Below are 13,606 nucleotides of genomic sequence, written 5' to 3' on the forward strand. Positions count from 1 at the left end.
ACACTGTGTCCTCCAGCACAGAGCAAGCTGTGCCAGCCCGGCCGCTCCCACTTCCCTCCTCCGGCCCTTCCCTGGGAAGCGGGTGAGCTGCTTACTGATGGGGCTGCTAAATTTACCCACTGGTGTTTCCTGATAACGGGGAGCCCAAAATAACCTCGCTAGACAGGGCCAGCGCCTGAGGAAGCGCACGTACGAGCCCCAGTGCAGGTGTGGGGGGCTCCCAGGCCTCCACCGGCCCCTCCAGGCAGGAAGGCGCTCAGCCTTGGCAAGGGGACCAAGTGGCATGTGCAAGGGGAAGGTCACGTCCACCCCGCCCCAGGGACAGGGACCAGCATCCAGAGGGCTGGAGAGTGTCCGTGCTGGAGCAGAAACGCTCAGCTCGCGGCTGGGAAAGGATGTTGTTTCCTGCCCGGCGCAGCGCGGCGCACAGGGCTGGGCCTTGCCGGCGCAGGCCCCGCGCCGCCGCAGTCACCGTCAGCGGGGGCGGGCCGGGCCACTGGGCTGGGCGCCATGGAGGGCAGCGGCGGCAGCGGCCCACGGGTGCTGGTGGTGGGCGCTGGGCTGGCGGCTCTGGGGGCAGCGCAGCGCCTCCGCGCCGCTGGCCACCTCCGCCTGCTGGAGGCCGGCAGCTGGGTCGGCGGCCGCATCTGCACCCGCCCCTTCGGTACGGCCACTGTCACCGCCGCTGCAGCTTCCCCAGCACTGCCTGGATGGGGGAGCGCGGCTTCCTGGGGCAGCGAGCTCATCAGCCTGGGGAGGGGACAGCACTGGACGTACGGCTTCCCAGGGAGCGGAACCAGCTGGGCCAGGGAGGAGGTGTCTGCATCAGGGCTGCCCCCGGGACCAGATTCGGGGTGCACCTGGTCCCCCCTAGCTTCAGTTCTAGCCGGACCTGAGGGCATCAGACCTGGGGCTTTGGGGGTATCTGGTCCACTGCTTTGGTAGGGACCAAACTGGACCAGGCAGGAGGTAGCATCTGGTCACAGGGTAAGGGAGAGATGTGGTCTAAGTGGGTGAGATCAGGCCCCTCAGTCCCAGTTGCTTTGGAGGGGACAGGTCCAACCCAGGCCAGGCCATGGTTGTGTTCTTGCTGTTCCAGTAAGGGGTTGGTCTAGGCTGGACCAAAGTGGATGCTAAGGCAGGGGATGGGGCTGAACCAGACCAGGCTATGCCTGCGATCCCACCACCCATGTAGTTCTTGGAGTGACCCTGCCCCTCCCCCAGGTTCAGGGCTGGCAGAGATGGGGGCGCACTGGATCCACGGGCCATCAGAGAGGAACCCTGTCTTCCGCCTGGCCTCCCACTATGGTCTGCTGGGCCCCAGTGCCGCTAAGGAGGAGAACCAGCAAGTAGAGGCTGGAGGGCACCCGCTCCTGCGCTCCATCACCTACGGCAGCTCAGGGAAGGTGCTGAGTCCCGAGCTGGTGAACAGCACCCACACCCTTTTCTCTGACCTGCTTGATTCCACCCGCATCTTCCTCCATGCTAACGGGCTCCCTGTGCCCAGTGTGGGCCAGTACCTCCGGGCAGAGATCGCCCGACTGGCCCCCACCTGGGAAGGGGATGAGGACACCAAGCGGCTCCGGCTGGCCATTCTCAATGCCTGCTTCAAGCTGGAGTGCTGCATCAGCGGGACCCACAGCATGGACCTGGTGGCCCTGGGGCCCTTTGGGGAGTACACCACACTGCCTGGCCTCGACTGCACGTTTCCACGGTGAGTGTGGAAGGAGAAAGTCCTCCTTCTCTCTCGTGACTTTGCATGGGTGGGCAAGCATGGCACTCTCAGGCATCCATCCCCTGTGAGAGCAAGAAGGATGCTCTGGGAACATCTCAGCAGGGCTGCAGCGGGTCTTATAGGAAAACACCCAAAGTGAGGAGATCTGAGGGGATCAGGAACATCTCCTCCAGAGCCTTGTACTGAGCCAAGTACTGCATCTTCTCTTCCAGAGGCTATAGCAGCCTCCCTGATCACATGCTGTCAGCTCTGCCTGAGGGCACTGTCTTGCTCAACAAGCCAGTGAGGACTATCCAGTGGCAAGGGTCCTTCCGTGAGGATGGGGACACAGAGAAGGAGTTCCCTGTACTGGTGGAGTGTGAGGATGGTGACTCATTCCTCGCTGATCACGTCATCGTCACCGTCCCGCTAGGTGAGACCTCTGTTCACCTTCCCTGTTTCTCCCACCGTTGCCTGGTCTCTATCCCGCTTACCTCTTGCTATGGCTGGCCTGGTTTGCCATGGCACAGGGCCATGAGGTTACAAGAGGACATTCCCATGCTGTTGGACAGCACCATGGGAGCGGTTTTCTTACAGCTTGGAGCGGGAGAGGACCAGCCCAAGTTGCTGCCCAGCCTCCCCTTTCCCATCAAGTGATCATGGGGAAGAGAATGTGTCTTGAACTTGAGCAAAACCCAGTTTGGAGCTGTGGTCTCCTCCCAGACTGCTGCATCACCAGACTTCCAGTGACACAAAAATCCCCATTTCCACTGTCAGAGGCAGGACTAGGGATGCAAGGATTAGGGCAGTGATAAAGAAACCGCAGGAGTGGGGCTGGATAAGCACACGTGGGAGGGAAGCTCTGAGCTTTTGTCCTCAGGCTGACAGATGCTTCATCTCACACTTCTCCATCACAGCCCTGGACTCAGAACAGGCTTGGGAAACGGGCTGTGCGATGCCATATCAGAAGCTAGGTGCCACAGTGGAAAGAGCCGCATGGTTTTCTGTCTGTAGGTTTCCTCAAAGAATGCCACCAGGACTTTTTTCAGCCTCCTCTGCCTGAACGGAAAGTAGAAGCCATTCGCTGCCTGGGTTTTGGCACCAACAACAAGATCTTCCTGGAGTTTGAACAGCCGTTCTGGGACCCGGATTATCAGTTCCTCGAAGTAGTGTGGGAGGACGAGTCACCTCTTGCAGAGCCTAGCATTGACCTGGAGGCCAACTGGTTCAAGAAGCTCATTGGCTTTGTGGTTATCCAGCCACCAGAACAGTACGTGGTCATTTGTTTCTGCTGGTTCTTCTTGATATGACACCTGTATTTATCTGGAAGAAAGGCCTTCCTCCCAGCTTGCAGGGCTTGGTAGCTGCCATACTTGAGGGCGAGGGTTGACGGGGCTAGCAGCAGAGCAGTGCCTTGTGCTGTAAGATTTCTGCATCCCAAAGAACCTAGCTGCTAGTCCTCAAGGTCACCCAGTTACTTTTGGTGTTACTTACTGTGTTGTCTTCCAGAGTCTGCAGACAGCGAAGACATTGCAGCTTGGGTTTTTGGCATCTTCAGGGCGATGTGCTTAAGTATTGGGTACTGTCTGTAATGTAGAGCCAGTACTGGGTCACTGTCACTCCTGGCCTGTGGCAGAGAGGGAAAAGTGGTGTTTCCAGAGGCTCTGTAAGGAAGGGAATCTGTTCCCTTTGGTTCTTGCCTGCAGCGTGCCAGATGCATGCTGACATGCAGAGTAGGAGGGCGGCAATGCCACTGGCCTCATTCTTTGCTTGGCAAGAGCCCTCTGGCCCTTTTCTGTAGGCAGACAGCTGCATCTCCCTCTAGTTTGATGAGAGCTCTCCTTTCCTTCCTAGGCATGGGCATGTCCTTTGCGGTTTCATTGCTGGGAACGAGTCAGAGTACATGGAGACCCTAAGTGATGCAGAAGTTCTCAGTACCTTGACACGTGTCCTTCGTACGCTGACAGGTACCTCCTGTCCCACCTACATGCCATCTGCTTTGGGGTTGGTTGCCAACAGGGTCAGGGAGGCTGCATATCTGCCCATTCCAAAGGGTTGGGGGCTTTCCAAAACCTCCATACAAGGCCTGCCCCAGCCTCTGAGGTAGAAGGGAAGTGGTCATAGGGGACATAATATGCATAGGTTTTTGTGGTGTCCATGTCCTGGACAGACATCCTGCTGTGTCTCTCCTGTCATCCCGATGAAAATATGAGCTGGGATTTCTGAGGACAAGCTGAATAATAACCAAATTACCAATTGCTTTTGAATATGAGATCCAGGATGTGTCAGGGCAGGGAGGAAGACTTCCTGGCCTGGCATTGGAGAGCTCTGAGGCCTGATGGCTAGGACCCCTGCTTGGTGGCTAGATCTCACCTGTGTATCCATGTGGCCCAGGGAACCCGGACCTGCCCGCTCCCAGGAGCATACTCAGATCCCGGTGGCACAGCGCTCCCTACACCCGGGGCTCATACAGCTACGTGGCCGTTGACAGCTCAGGGGAAGACATTGATGTGCTGGCTCAGCCCCTGCCCGAGGACGCATCTGACCCCAGGGTAATTCCTTTGAGCAAGCGCTTGACTCTGGGACACAGTGGCTGTGGCGCGAATGCATGGGGAGCAGGGTCCACTGGATCCCTGCCCCATCTCCACTCCTCCAGCTGGCAGGACGCACACAGGGCCAAACATGCATGGGTAGGAACAAGGTGCTGTAGGACTTGGGGGTCAGGACTTGAGAGCAAGGGAAACTGTCTCCCTCAGTTTGGAGGTCTCTGCTGCTCTTGTTGCCAGTGAACTCCATGCTCCTGCTTAGCTCTTCTCACTGAGCTCCATCCCACATGAAATTTAGGAGCCTCCAGCTCCCTCTAACTCACCAACCACTTTCTAGCATCCTCGAAGCATGGGATATTTCTCTTGAGACTTTAGCCCTGCCTACAGGCTTGGGGGAGAAACCTTGTGTGCAGAGAGGATGCCTCCTCCTTGATCTCTCTTACAAGGGTATGGGTGCAGAGTGACTCATGCATCTGAGGGGCACAGAGAGGACATCTCATGCTAGACTGCAGGGACTATAAGGCCTATGGACCTCTTGGGCCCATTTTAGCATAAGTGGTATAACCTTATCTCTCCATTGCGTTCGAGGAGGTTGGCAGGCAGGTGGTTGCATATCCCAAAGCTCACCTCTTGCTCTGGTGCTCTCCATATCACTTTGTCGCAGCCCCTGCAGGTCCTCTTCGCCGGTGAGGCCACACATCGCACCTTCTACTCAACCACACACGGGGCCCTGCTATCAGGCTGGCGGGAGGCTGATCGCCTCAATGACCTCTACGGGGCCACCAAGCCACCCTACCCTGCTCCCCGGCTCTGATGTGGGACCTCAGGGGCTGACAGGTGGCATAAACACACTCAGAAGAATAAATTCTTATTTTAGAAATCTGTGTTTGCAGTTCTCCCTTTTATGCCTGATCTTGGGGACACAGGGGACCACTGGTCCATTCTTCCCACCTCATGGTGGAAGGATGGAGGTCCCTCTGCTCATGTGACCTCACTTGCACACATCCAGATGATGCAGGAGGTGCCAGAAAGACAATTCATGGCTGAATGGGGGAAGGCTCAGCCAGGCAGGGTTAAACCTGTCTTAGCATCTATGGGACACACTTGTGGCATCAACTTCATGCAGGTGCTTGTCCCTACCCATCTTTGTTGGTGTGGGCAGGCTACAGCTTTCCCCGATAATCACTCTCTCCAGGCTGTGACCCTAACTCAAGGAGATGGGGACTCGGAGATTTCAGGAGGCACTGCACTGCTTAGCTCCTCCACACACGGGAGCAGCGCCCTAGAGGGCACGCTGTATGGCATGGTGCACACCAGCGGGTTTTGTGCCAATCATGAGATAACTAGCTCCAAGAAATCCCAGGAAAGCATGCTTTTATTGAAACAAAACAGCTCCATTATGGGGCTGTCTTGCAAAGGAGAATCTACCTCCATGGGCAATCAGAAGCAGAAGCTCCCCGGGATCACACATCACTTTGTTTCCCCTGGGATGCACGGCACTGGCACTCAAGCAAGGTCTCTCCAAAGGAGCTCTCCACAGCGTCTGCATGCCCAGAGCTCCCAGCTCCACCTGCTTCCCCTGTGGGGAAGGGGCTATGGCATGGGGCTGTGCAGCACCACTAGTACCAGTTGGTGCTGGCGATCATGAAGCGCACGTCATCCAGTGGAGCACTCACTGTGCCTGGGCCAGGGGCGGGATGGGTGCCAGGTTCTGTGGTGGGGTGTGTGCTGGACTCCACAGTGGGCTGTGTGCTGGGCCCTGTGGCGAGGCGGGTGCCAGGCCCAGTGGTGGGGTGGGCACTGGGCCCGGTGGTGGGGTGGGTGCTGGGTCCCGCGGGGGGCACAGTGGGGCTGGGTCCTGGCGGTGGGGCTCCAGCAGTGTCTGGGGCAGCAGATGTATGTCCTGTGGGCCCCACAGGCTGTGGGTCCGCCATGGTCCTAGGGAGGAGAAAGCGCTTAGGCCCAGTGGAGCCCTGCCACCCCCACTGCTGTGCTCTTGTACAGCATTCCCCTCCCCTTCTGCCCTTCCGCTGCGAATTGGCCCCGCCCCGCAGATAAGCCCCGCCCCCACCTGGCCTGAGGCCTAGCTCCGCCCTCTGCTGATTGCCACACACGCAGGGTCAGCCCCGCCCCCCACCAGGCCTGGGGCCTACCCACGCCCCGCGCTGATTGGCTCCTCCCCAACGCCGCAGCCCCGCCCCGCAGTTGGACCCCGCTCCCCCTCCCGCTCCCCGCTCCCGACAGCCGGAGCCGCTCCTACCTCCCGGGCGCCCGCAGCCTCTCGGCCCGGCGCGGCTCCGCCCCCTGAGCGTGCGCGCCTGCGTCACAGCCTCCTCTCCCCCCACCAGCTGGTGTGCGGGCGTCACGTGGCTCGGCTTCGTGCGCCTGCGCGCGGCGCGTCAGGCGGCGCGTCAGGCGGCGCGGCAGTGACGCGGCGGTGACGCGGGGAGCGGCGGCGGAAGCGGCGGCGCGATGCGGAGGTGGGCGGCGGCGCTGTGGGCGGCGGCGGGGCCTGGCGGCTGCCGCAGCCGCTTCGACTTCGGCGGCCGCGACGTGGCCTCCTGGTTCCCGAGGCACATGGCCAAAGGTGAGGGCGCCAGCCTGTCGCGGGCTGCCCCCCCCCGCCGCCGCGCTCACCCTGCGCTGTGTTGCAGGGCTGCGGCAGATGCGGGGCGCCCTGCGCCGCGCCGACTGCCTCATCGAAGTGCACGACGCCCGCATATCCTCCGGCACAGCTCCGCCGCGCACCCCTTTACCGCGGCGCGACCCCGCGGGCCTGCGGTGCCTCCCCTCCAGGCAACAAGACTGGACCCATAAGCTGGGCCCGAATAGCTCACCCCCTTTCACCCGCCTACAGTGATCCTGTATCCACCCCAGCCCTGCTCCCAGCCCCCCACCAGCCTTTATCGGTCCCCTATCCCCTGCACCCCCAGCTGGTCCCCTGTTCCTTCTAGCTCCTCTCTTGTTCCTTATGCCCATTCCTGCACCAGCATATGGTTGCTTTCCTTATTGGCACTTACATCCCGCTGTCGGGTCGTAACCCCATGCTGCAGGAGGCACTTGGCATCCGCCCGCACATCCTGGTGCTGAACAAAATGGACCTGGCTGACCCCCATCGGCAGCTGGTGAGCACAGGAGTCCTAGGTCAGTGCTGGCTGGCTGCAACCATGCGGGGCTGCTGCAAGAGCATGCCAGCAACACCTCTGCCTATCCCTTTAGAAAGTCTTGGAGCGGCTGAAGCAGGAGGGATGCTCACATGTTGTCTTCACTGACTGCCAGCGGGATGACAACGTCAGGAAGGTAATGTGTTAGCAGCCACAGGCTCTGCTGTGCTTCTTACTGCCAGCACCCGAGGGCTGGAAGCCAGTCCCCAGGATGCATGTTCCACAGAGAAGTCCATGTGGTCCACTGCGGGGAAAATGACATACAGCTTATGTTGCCAGCTGGTTCAGAGTATCCTTCATTTACAACTTGGTCCAGTTTTCTGTGTAGAATTCCCCTCTTTGTTTGCAGATTGTTCCCCTGGTTGCCAAGCTGGTCAGCAACAGCCCACGCTATCAGAGAGCTGAGGTGAGGAGCAGCAGTGAGATTGCAGACGTGTGTATGATGTTGCTCTGGGCCTGAGGTCTCAGAATGGCGTCCAAGGGGCGGAACTGGCATCTGACAAGCAAGTGATCAGGGACTCAGGGCTGGAGTTTGCAGGACATATTCTACTCCTTTTGGAGTTAAAAGGGAGAGGTCTGCTGCATTTATGCTGGAAACCCAGGCAAAAGCTTGGTGGTTTCTACTGGTTGCTGTTGTGACTGCTTATCAGTCCTAGCTCCTGGGGCAGATAATTGGTGATTGGCTGGTCCCTGCATGTGTCCTTCTTGCTTGCAGAACATGGAGTACTGTATCATGGTGATTGGTGTGCCGAACATGGGCAAGTCATCACTCATCAATTCCCTGCGAAGGCTGCACCTCAAAAAGGGTATTTTCCATGGGGATGGAAGCAGCTGGCATGGCTGCAAAGAGGCTCCAGGCTGCTTCTGAGTCATGGAGCAGGACGTGGGGGCAGAGCATCACTTAGTCCTCTGACTCTCTCTCGTTTCCCTACAGGGAAAGCTACTGCGGTTGGTGGCGAGCCAGGCATCACCAAAGCGGTGCTGACCAGAATCCAGGTATGATCCTTCGGGCCTGGTTGGCTGGGTCAGTGCTGGCCTTGGGAAAGAGCCTCTGTGTCCATGTTACCACCCATAGGAAGAATGGAACCATACCAATGGGGATGGGCAGGTCTCTGGCAGCTTTGGTCATGATACTCCGTTCCTGCAGAATCAGCACTAATCTCATCTGTCACAGGCTGGCAGTCTCCAGCAGTGATGTGTGGAAGGGCCTGGTAGGATAAGGCGTTCTCCTGGCTTCTGCTCTGCCAAGGATTGCTTTTGAAGGCAACTTCTTTTGGCTAAACACTGCCTCTTTCACAATAGCTCTAGAAAATCTCATGAGACACATAATCCAAGCTGGTCTGTTTAGTGTTACTCAAGTTACCTTTGCAACAAGATCTCAATAAAGGGCTCAACAGCTTGCTTGTTGGCAATGTCGCCACCTGGGCCTGAGTCCCATGGTGCAAATTATGCAACCGCAAATCCCTGCAGCTTCCTAATGATCCTGCCTTGTCCTAGGTCTGTGAGAAGCCCCTGATGTACCTGGTGGACACACCTGGAGTGCTGCCTCCAAAGCTGGAGGATGTGGAGACGGGCATGAAGCTGGCGCTGTGTGGTGAGGTGGACTTTATACCTGAGCTGGTTCTAGCTGTAGGGCCATGTGGAAGGAGCAGCCCTAGATGGTGCTCTGGAGCTTGTGAATGTGGCTTTGAACCCCCAGTTGGGTCTGGGTCTGGGGTGCAGTAGGCTGCCACTTGCAGGCCTTAATATCTTCTAGGCTAGTACGTGCTGCTGCTGCTGGTGCTCTGTTTACAGGCCTTGAGCTTTGCACATTGTTTGGTGTCTGTAGCTGCCCACAGAGGCCTCAGGGAGAGAAGTACCACAGATTGGCCAGTCTCAGAGCTTGGGTGCTTCAGAGTAAAGCCTAGCTGGAGTGGTATCAGCACGCCTGAGGCTGAGAGAGCTGGGATTTACCTTCCTTTTCCAGGAGCCGTCCGTGACCACCTGGTGGGGGAGGACATCATGGCTGATTACCTGCTGTACACGCTGAACAAGCATCAGCAATTCCGGTGAGCATGGTGGAGGGACTGGAGACAATCCCTCCTGTGTTTTACTTCCCCTGGCACAAGGGAGCTTTTCCCAGCCTGCCTGTGTCCTTGAGGGGGCAGGAGATGCCAAAATGGTCCATCCTGGACCACTGACAGATGCAACATCCCAGCCCTGTTCTGTTCCTCACCCAGCCCACACAAGTACAGAGGCCTCTCTCCTCTCAGAGGAGAGCGGAGGAGCTACTTTTAGTGCCTGTTTCCGCAGGAAGAGCAGCTTTGAAGTGGGTGGTGGAGAAATGTCCTCCAGGAAAGGAGCGGTGGAAAAAAAAGTGATACTAGAACTGTTTTTGCCTGGTGCCATCAATGTCTGGCCATGTGCCAGGGCTGGGTGGAAGCCATGTCCTTCCTACAGGTATGTGCAGCGCTATGGGCTAGGCGAGGCCTGTGATGACATCGAACGTGTGCTCAAGCGTGTGGCACTGACGCTGGGCAAGACGCAGAAGGTGAAGGTGCTCACAGGCACAGGTGAGCGTGCGGAGGCTCTTGGGGCAGCTGCATATGCATGTTGGGAGAGAGGTACCTCAGTCCCAATGATGCAGAGCGGCATGGGGTGCACAGACCGTACTCCCGGACCTTTTTGGGTTGCTTGGCTCCAGGCTTGGTTGGCAGGGCAGAGAGCTAGCCAGAGCATCTGGCACCTTCCTTCACATCCACCACTGCCTCCCCTAGGGAACGTCAACGTGACAATGCTGGACTACTCAGCTGCTGCCTACGAGCTCATACGGGCTTTCCGGGCGGGACATTTGGGCAGGGTGACACTGGACTGAGCCCTGCTGCCTCGTGTGGGAGAGGGCCCGTGTGTGGGCTCCCAGAGGGAGACACTGTGTGTCCCAGAAACAACAATGTACGAAGCTCCTGACAAATTCTGAAGGCGGCTGGGCATCCCTCTCCTCCTAAAGAGCTGCACTGCTGTGGGGACTGTCTGAACACTGAGCCCTATTCTCATGTGAGTAGGGCTGCTTTTGTGTGAGCCCTGTTGTCTCCTATGCAGCACTGAGGCCACATGGAGCTGGTGTCTCAGCCTGGAGCTTTTTGCTCCCAAGCTGCAGTGTTACATGATTAAAGTGGCTTCAGTTTCTGCCTCTGCAGTGGTTGGTGCCTGGCTGTGGCATGGGGCAAGGGAGAGCAGATGGTGTGGGAGCTTTGCGTTTCTGCCACCGTGCTGCAGGGAAGCACAGCCCATCACTTGAGGTGGAAGTCTCATTTCAACCCCAGACTGATGCAAGAGGATGAAGCACACATGATCACAGAGGGGGTAAGACTGTACTGTCATCAATGGGACCCCAGCTGCTTCTGTTGAGCACTACAGTGGCCATCCAGGAGGGCCTGAGCTTTGGTAAGAAAGGAAAGGAAGAGAGTGCTGTTTCCAGTCAGGTCAAAACCTCTTTGGAGACCATTTCCTCTCATTCCCCACCTAGGGGGGTGAGTTAATGCTCAGGTGCTGCAATTAGGAGACCCCATGCCAACCTTGGGCCTCTAGGCAGAGACCTTCAGCCTTAAATGAAACCACTGTGACCCAAGTGCAGGGGTGTGGGGCTGCTAAAAAAGTGAGTGCCAGCGTCCTCTGAGGTCCTAGCTTCCTGCCTGTCCTTCCTCAGTCCACATCCAACTGCACATTCCTGCCCAGCTTTATTGCCATGTTGTCATCGTCAAAACATTTATAAACCCATGTACAAAGGAGTGGTACAGACAGAGTGCTTGAGGTGGCGGGGTTTGGCACGGCTGCAGACACACAGGGAGGCTGCAAAGGGGCACGAGGTGAGCCTGGGGCTTGCCATGGGGTCCTGCCCCAGGGCGGGGGCACCTCCCCCATTGTGGGGGATGGGCTGCGGGGGGAGAACAGCAAGTGCCAAGCTGGGACGTGGGCAATGCCGGCTCCGCAGGTGGCCAGCGCCATGGTTTGAGCCACTCCTGGCCGGTGAACTGGCCCATCCCGCAGCCCTATGGGGCATCCTACCCTCACAATGTCCCAAAACAGAGACAGCCGGACCAGGCATGGTTAGGTCCCCCCAAACAGCTGTGAGGTTTCTGAGGGTTGGGGTCGAGCTGCCGGCTGTGCCAGGCAGGGTAAGGAGCAGGGCCCATCATCAGAGGTGGAGGAAAGCAGCAAGTGGGCAGAGGCAGGACATGGCCCAGCCCGAAGAGTCCCAGGCCCGGGCAGCTGATGTCCACGAGCTGGCGGCGGCTGTCCAATTGGTGTCCCTGTACTCAGCACCGCTGTCTCCGTCGAGTTCCCCAGAGAGCCTCGCCCTGTGCAGGGTGGCTCCCGCTGCCACGCCAGCTGCGGCACCTGCTGCAGCCGCCCCCATCACCCGCAGGGCCGCGCTGGCGGAGCCGTAGCGGGGGGCTGCCTTCACTCGCACACGGGAGGCCCCCCGGGCACTGCCGCGTGCTGCCCCCCGGGCGCCGCCGCGCCCGCCCTTTCCAGCCACCACGTCGCAGAAAGTAGCGGCCAGCAGCATCAGTGTCCAGCACGCCGCCGTCCTCCTCCTCATCCCGCCGTGGGGCCGGCCAGACCTGGGCACAAGGGAAACCCTAGGGTGCTCAGCTCACGTTGCAGGGCCTCCCCGCTGACTGCAGTCTGGGCACTCACTTCTGGACCGTGCGCCAGACACAGCCAACCAGTGCTGTACATACAACACCCTGTACACAGGTTGCAGGTGGCTCTATGCATTGGCTGTATGTATATGCACAAAGCCACCTGTGCCGGTTCAGTGTGCACACATGCACATGCCTGGGCTGCACTTGCACTCATCGCACTCTTTGCATACATGCCTGTTCATGCATCACAGCAAGAGGTGCATGTGCAAACATGCTCACATATACACACATATGCCCCATGCTGCATGTGTGCACATATGTGTGCATGGGCCAGCATATAGATCATGCTTGTGTGCATGCACCTGTACATGAGTTGCATACATGTGCCAATGTATGGGGTGCAGGGAAAAAACTACACGCAACTGTGGGTGAACTGCACTCTTGCACACAGGCATGCTTGCACAAGCATGCACACCAGTATGTGCTGTGTGCAGGCACTCATGCACAAGTTGTAAGCACACCTACAGGCCTACACGTAACCATGCATGAGATGCAAGGACATACTCTTAAACATACCAACGTACAACATGCAGATGTGCGTACACATGTGCAAGGGTGGAGTATGCAGCCACCTCCTATATTCATGAGTGCACATGCAGACATACAGCCCTATATAAGGTTTGCATGTACCTATGCGTGAATTGTGTGCACACCAACAGATCTGCACTGCACATGCACACCTGCACAGGATTTGCACAGGCAAAGAGAGTTTTCACAGGCTGTGGGCATTCCCCCAGCACAGGAATGCACACGTGCACAGTCACACACCCGTGTACTGCTGCACATCCACGCACAGGTGCATGCATGAGCATGCTTGCTTGGCTGCTTGTGTACTTGTGCATGCCTCGTGTGCCCACATGCCCGTCTTTGGCTGCATGCACACCCCCCAACATTAGTGTGTGCACGTGTGTGTGCACCACACTAGTGCCCAGCTACCTGCATGCTCATGCATGTGCCTGTGCATGCGCTGCACGCTCACATAGCCCCTGCGTGCCCAGGCCATACACTCCCAACGGTGGGCAAGCTGCACGCTCGCGAACACACGTAGCGGGCGGTGCAGCCGCGCACCTGCGCATGGGCGCGCCCCGCGCAACGGCGCCCATCCGCCCGCGCTCGGTGGCGCACGGCCGCGCACGGCTGCACGCGGCGCGCGCCCCCTGCCCGGTGCACGCGCCCCCTTCCCCCCTCCGGTCCCGGCCGCACTGCTCACCGCGCCGGAGCCGCCGCTCCGCGCCGCTCCGCTCCCGGCCGCGGTCCCGCAGCCGCGCGCCGCCGCTCTGCGTGCGGGTGCGCGGGGGCACGTGACGGGGCGGGGGGCGCGCAGGGCGAGCTTCGGGGCTGCGCGCGTGTGCGTGTCCGTGGGCAGGGAGAGCTGCAGGGGTGTGGCTGTGTGCGTGTGTGCATGCAGCGTGAGCTGCAGAAGTGCAATGGGGCTGTGTGCATGGAGAGCTGCAGGTGTGCGTGTGTGCAGTGTGAGCTGCCGCGGTGCAACGG

At 58.9% G+C, this 13,606-nt stretch overlaps 2 protein-coding genes and 1 long non-coding RNA gene across 5 annotated transcripts; 2 read left to right on the forward strand and 1 right to left on the reverse strand.

Moving 5' to 3' along the window:
- On the forward strand, positions 1–5,140 carry PAOX (polyamine oxidase). Of its 3 annotated transcripts, none has more exons than XM_062579945.1 (7): positions 1–82; positions 1,225–1,714; positions 1,948–2,147; positions 2,729–2,984; positions 3,569–3,681; positions 4,109–4,266; positions 4,925–5,140. In XM_062579945.1, the coding sequence occupies exons 2-7, from the start codon at positions 1,242–1,244 to the stop codon at positions 5,072–5,074; spliced, it is 1,350 nt and encodes a 449-aa protein (XP_062435929.1). In that variant the 5' UTR covers positions 1–82; positions 1,225–1,241; the 3' UTR covers positions 5,075–5,140. The 3 variants fall into 3 exon arrangements, with proteins under 3 accessions (XP_062435929.1, XP_062435927.1, XP_062435928.1); XM_062579943.1 differs by lacking the exon at positions 1–82 and adding an exon at positions 511–664; XM_062579944.1 differs by lacking the exon at positions 1–82 and adding an exon at positions 742–816.
- Positions 5,141–5,617: 477 nt separating this feature from the next.
- On the reverse strand, positions 5,618–6,613 carry LOC134142824 (uncharacterized). The gene is made up of 2 exons (XR_009958972.1): positions 6,521–6,613; positions 5,618–6,198 (listed from the first exon to the last, which is right to left on the reverse strand). It is a non-coding gene; the product is annotated as an uncharacterized LOC134142824 (long non-coding RNA).
- Positions 6,614–6,713: 100 nt separating this feature from the next.
- On the forward strand, positions 6,714–10,599 carry MTG1 (mitochondrial ribosome associated GTPase 1). Its single transcript, XM_062580508.1, has 11 exons — positions 6,714–6,847; positions 6,915–6,978; positions 7,280–7,385; positions 7,480–7,560; positions 7,774–7,830; positions 8,140–8,230; positions 8,359–8,420; positions 8,922–9,018; positions 9,391–9,472; positions 9,864–9,976; positions 10,181–10,599. The coding sequence occupies exons 1-11, from the start codon at positions 6,733–6,735 to the stop codon at positions 10,276–10,278; spliced, it is 966 nt and encodes a 321-aa protein (XP_062436492.1). The 5' UTR covers positions 6,714–6,732; the 3' UTR covers positions 10,279–10,599.
- The last annotated feature ends 3,007 nt before the right edge of the window (positions 10,600–13,606 follow it).

The sequence above is a fragment of the Rhea pennata genome, chromosome 7, assembly GCF_028389875.1.
Source record: "Rhea pennata isolate bPtePen1 chromosome 7, bPtePen1.pri, whole genome shotgun sequence".
Taxonomy (NCBI): Eukaryota; Metazoa; Chordata; class Aves; order Rheiformes; family Rheidae; genus Rhea; species Rhea pennata.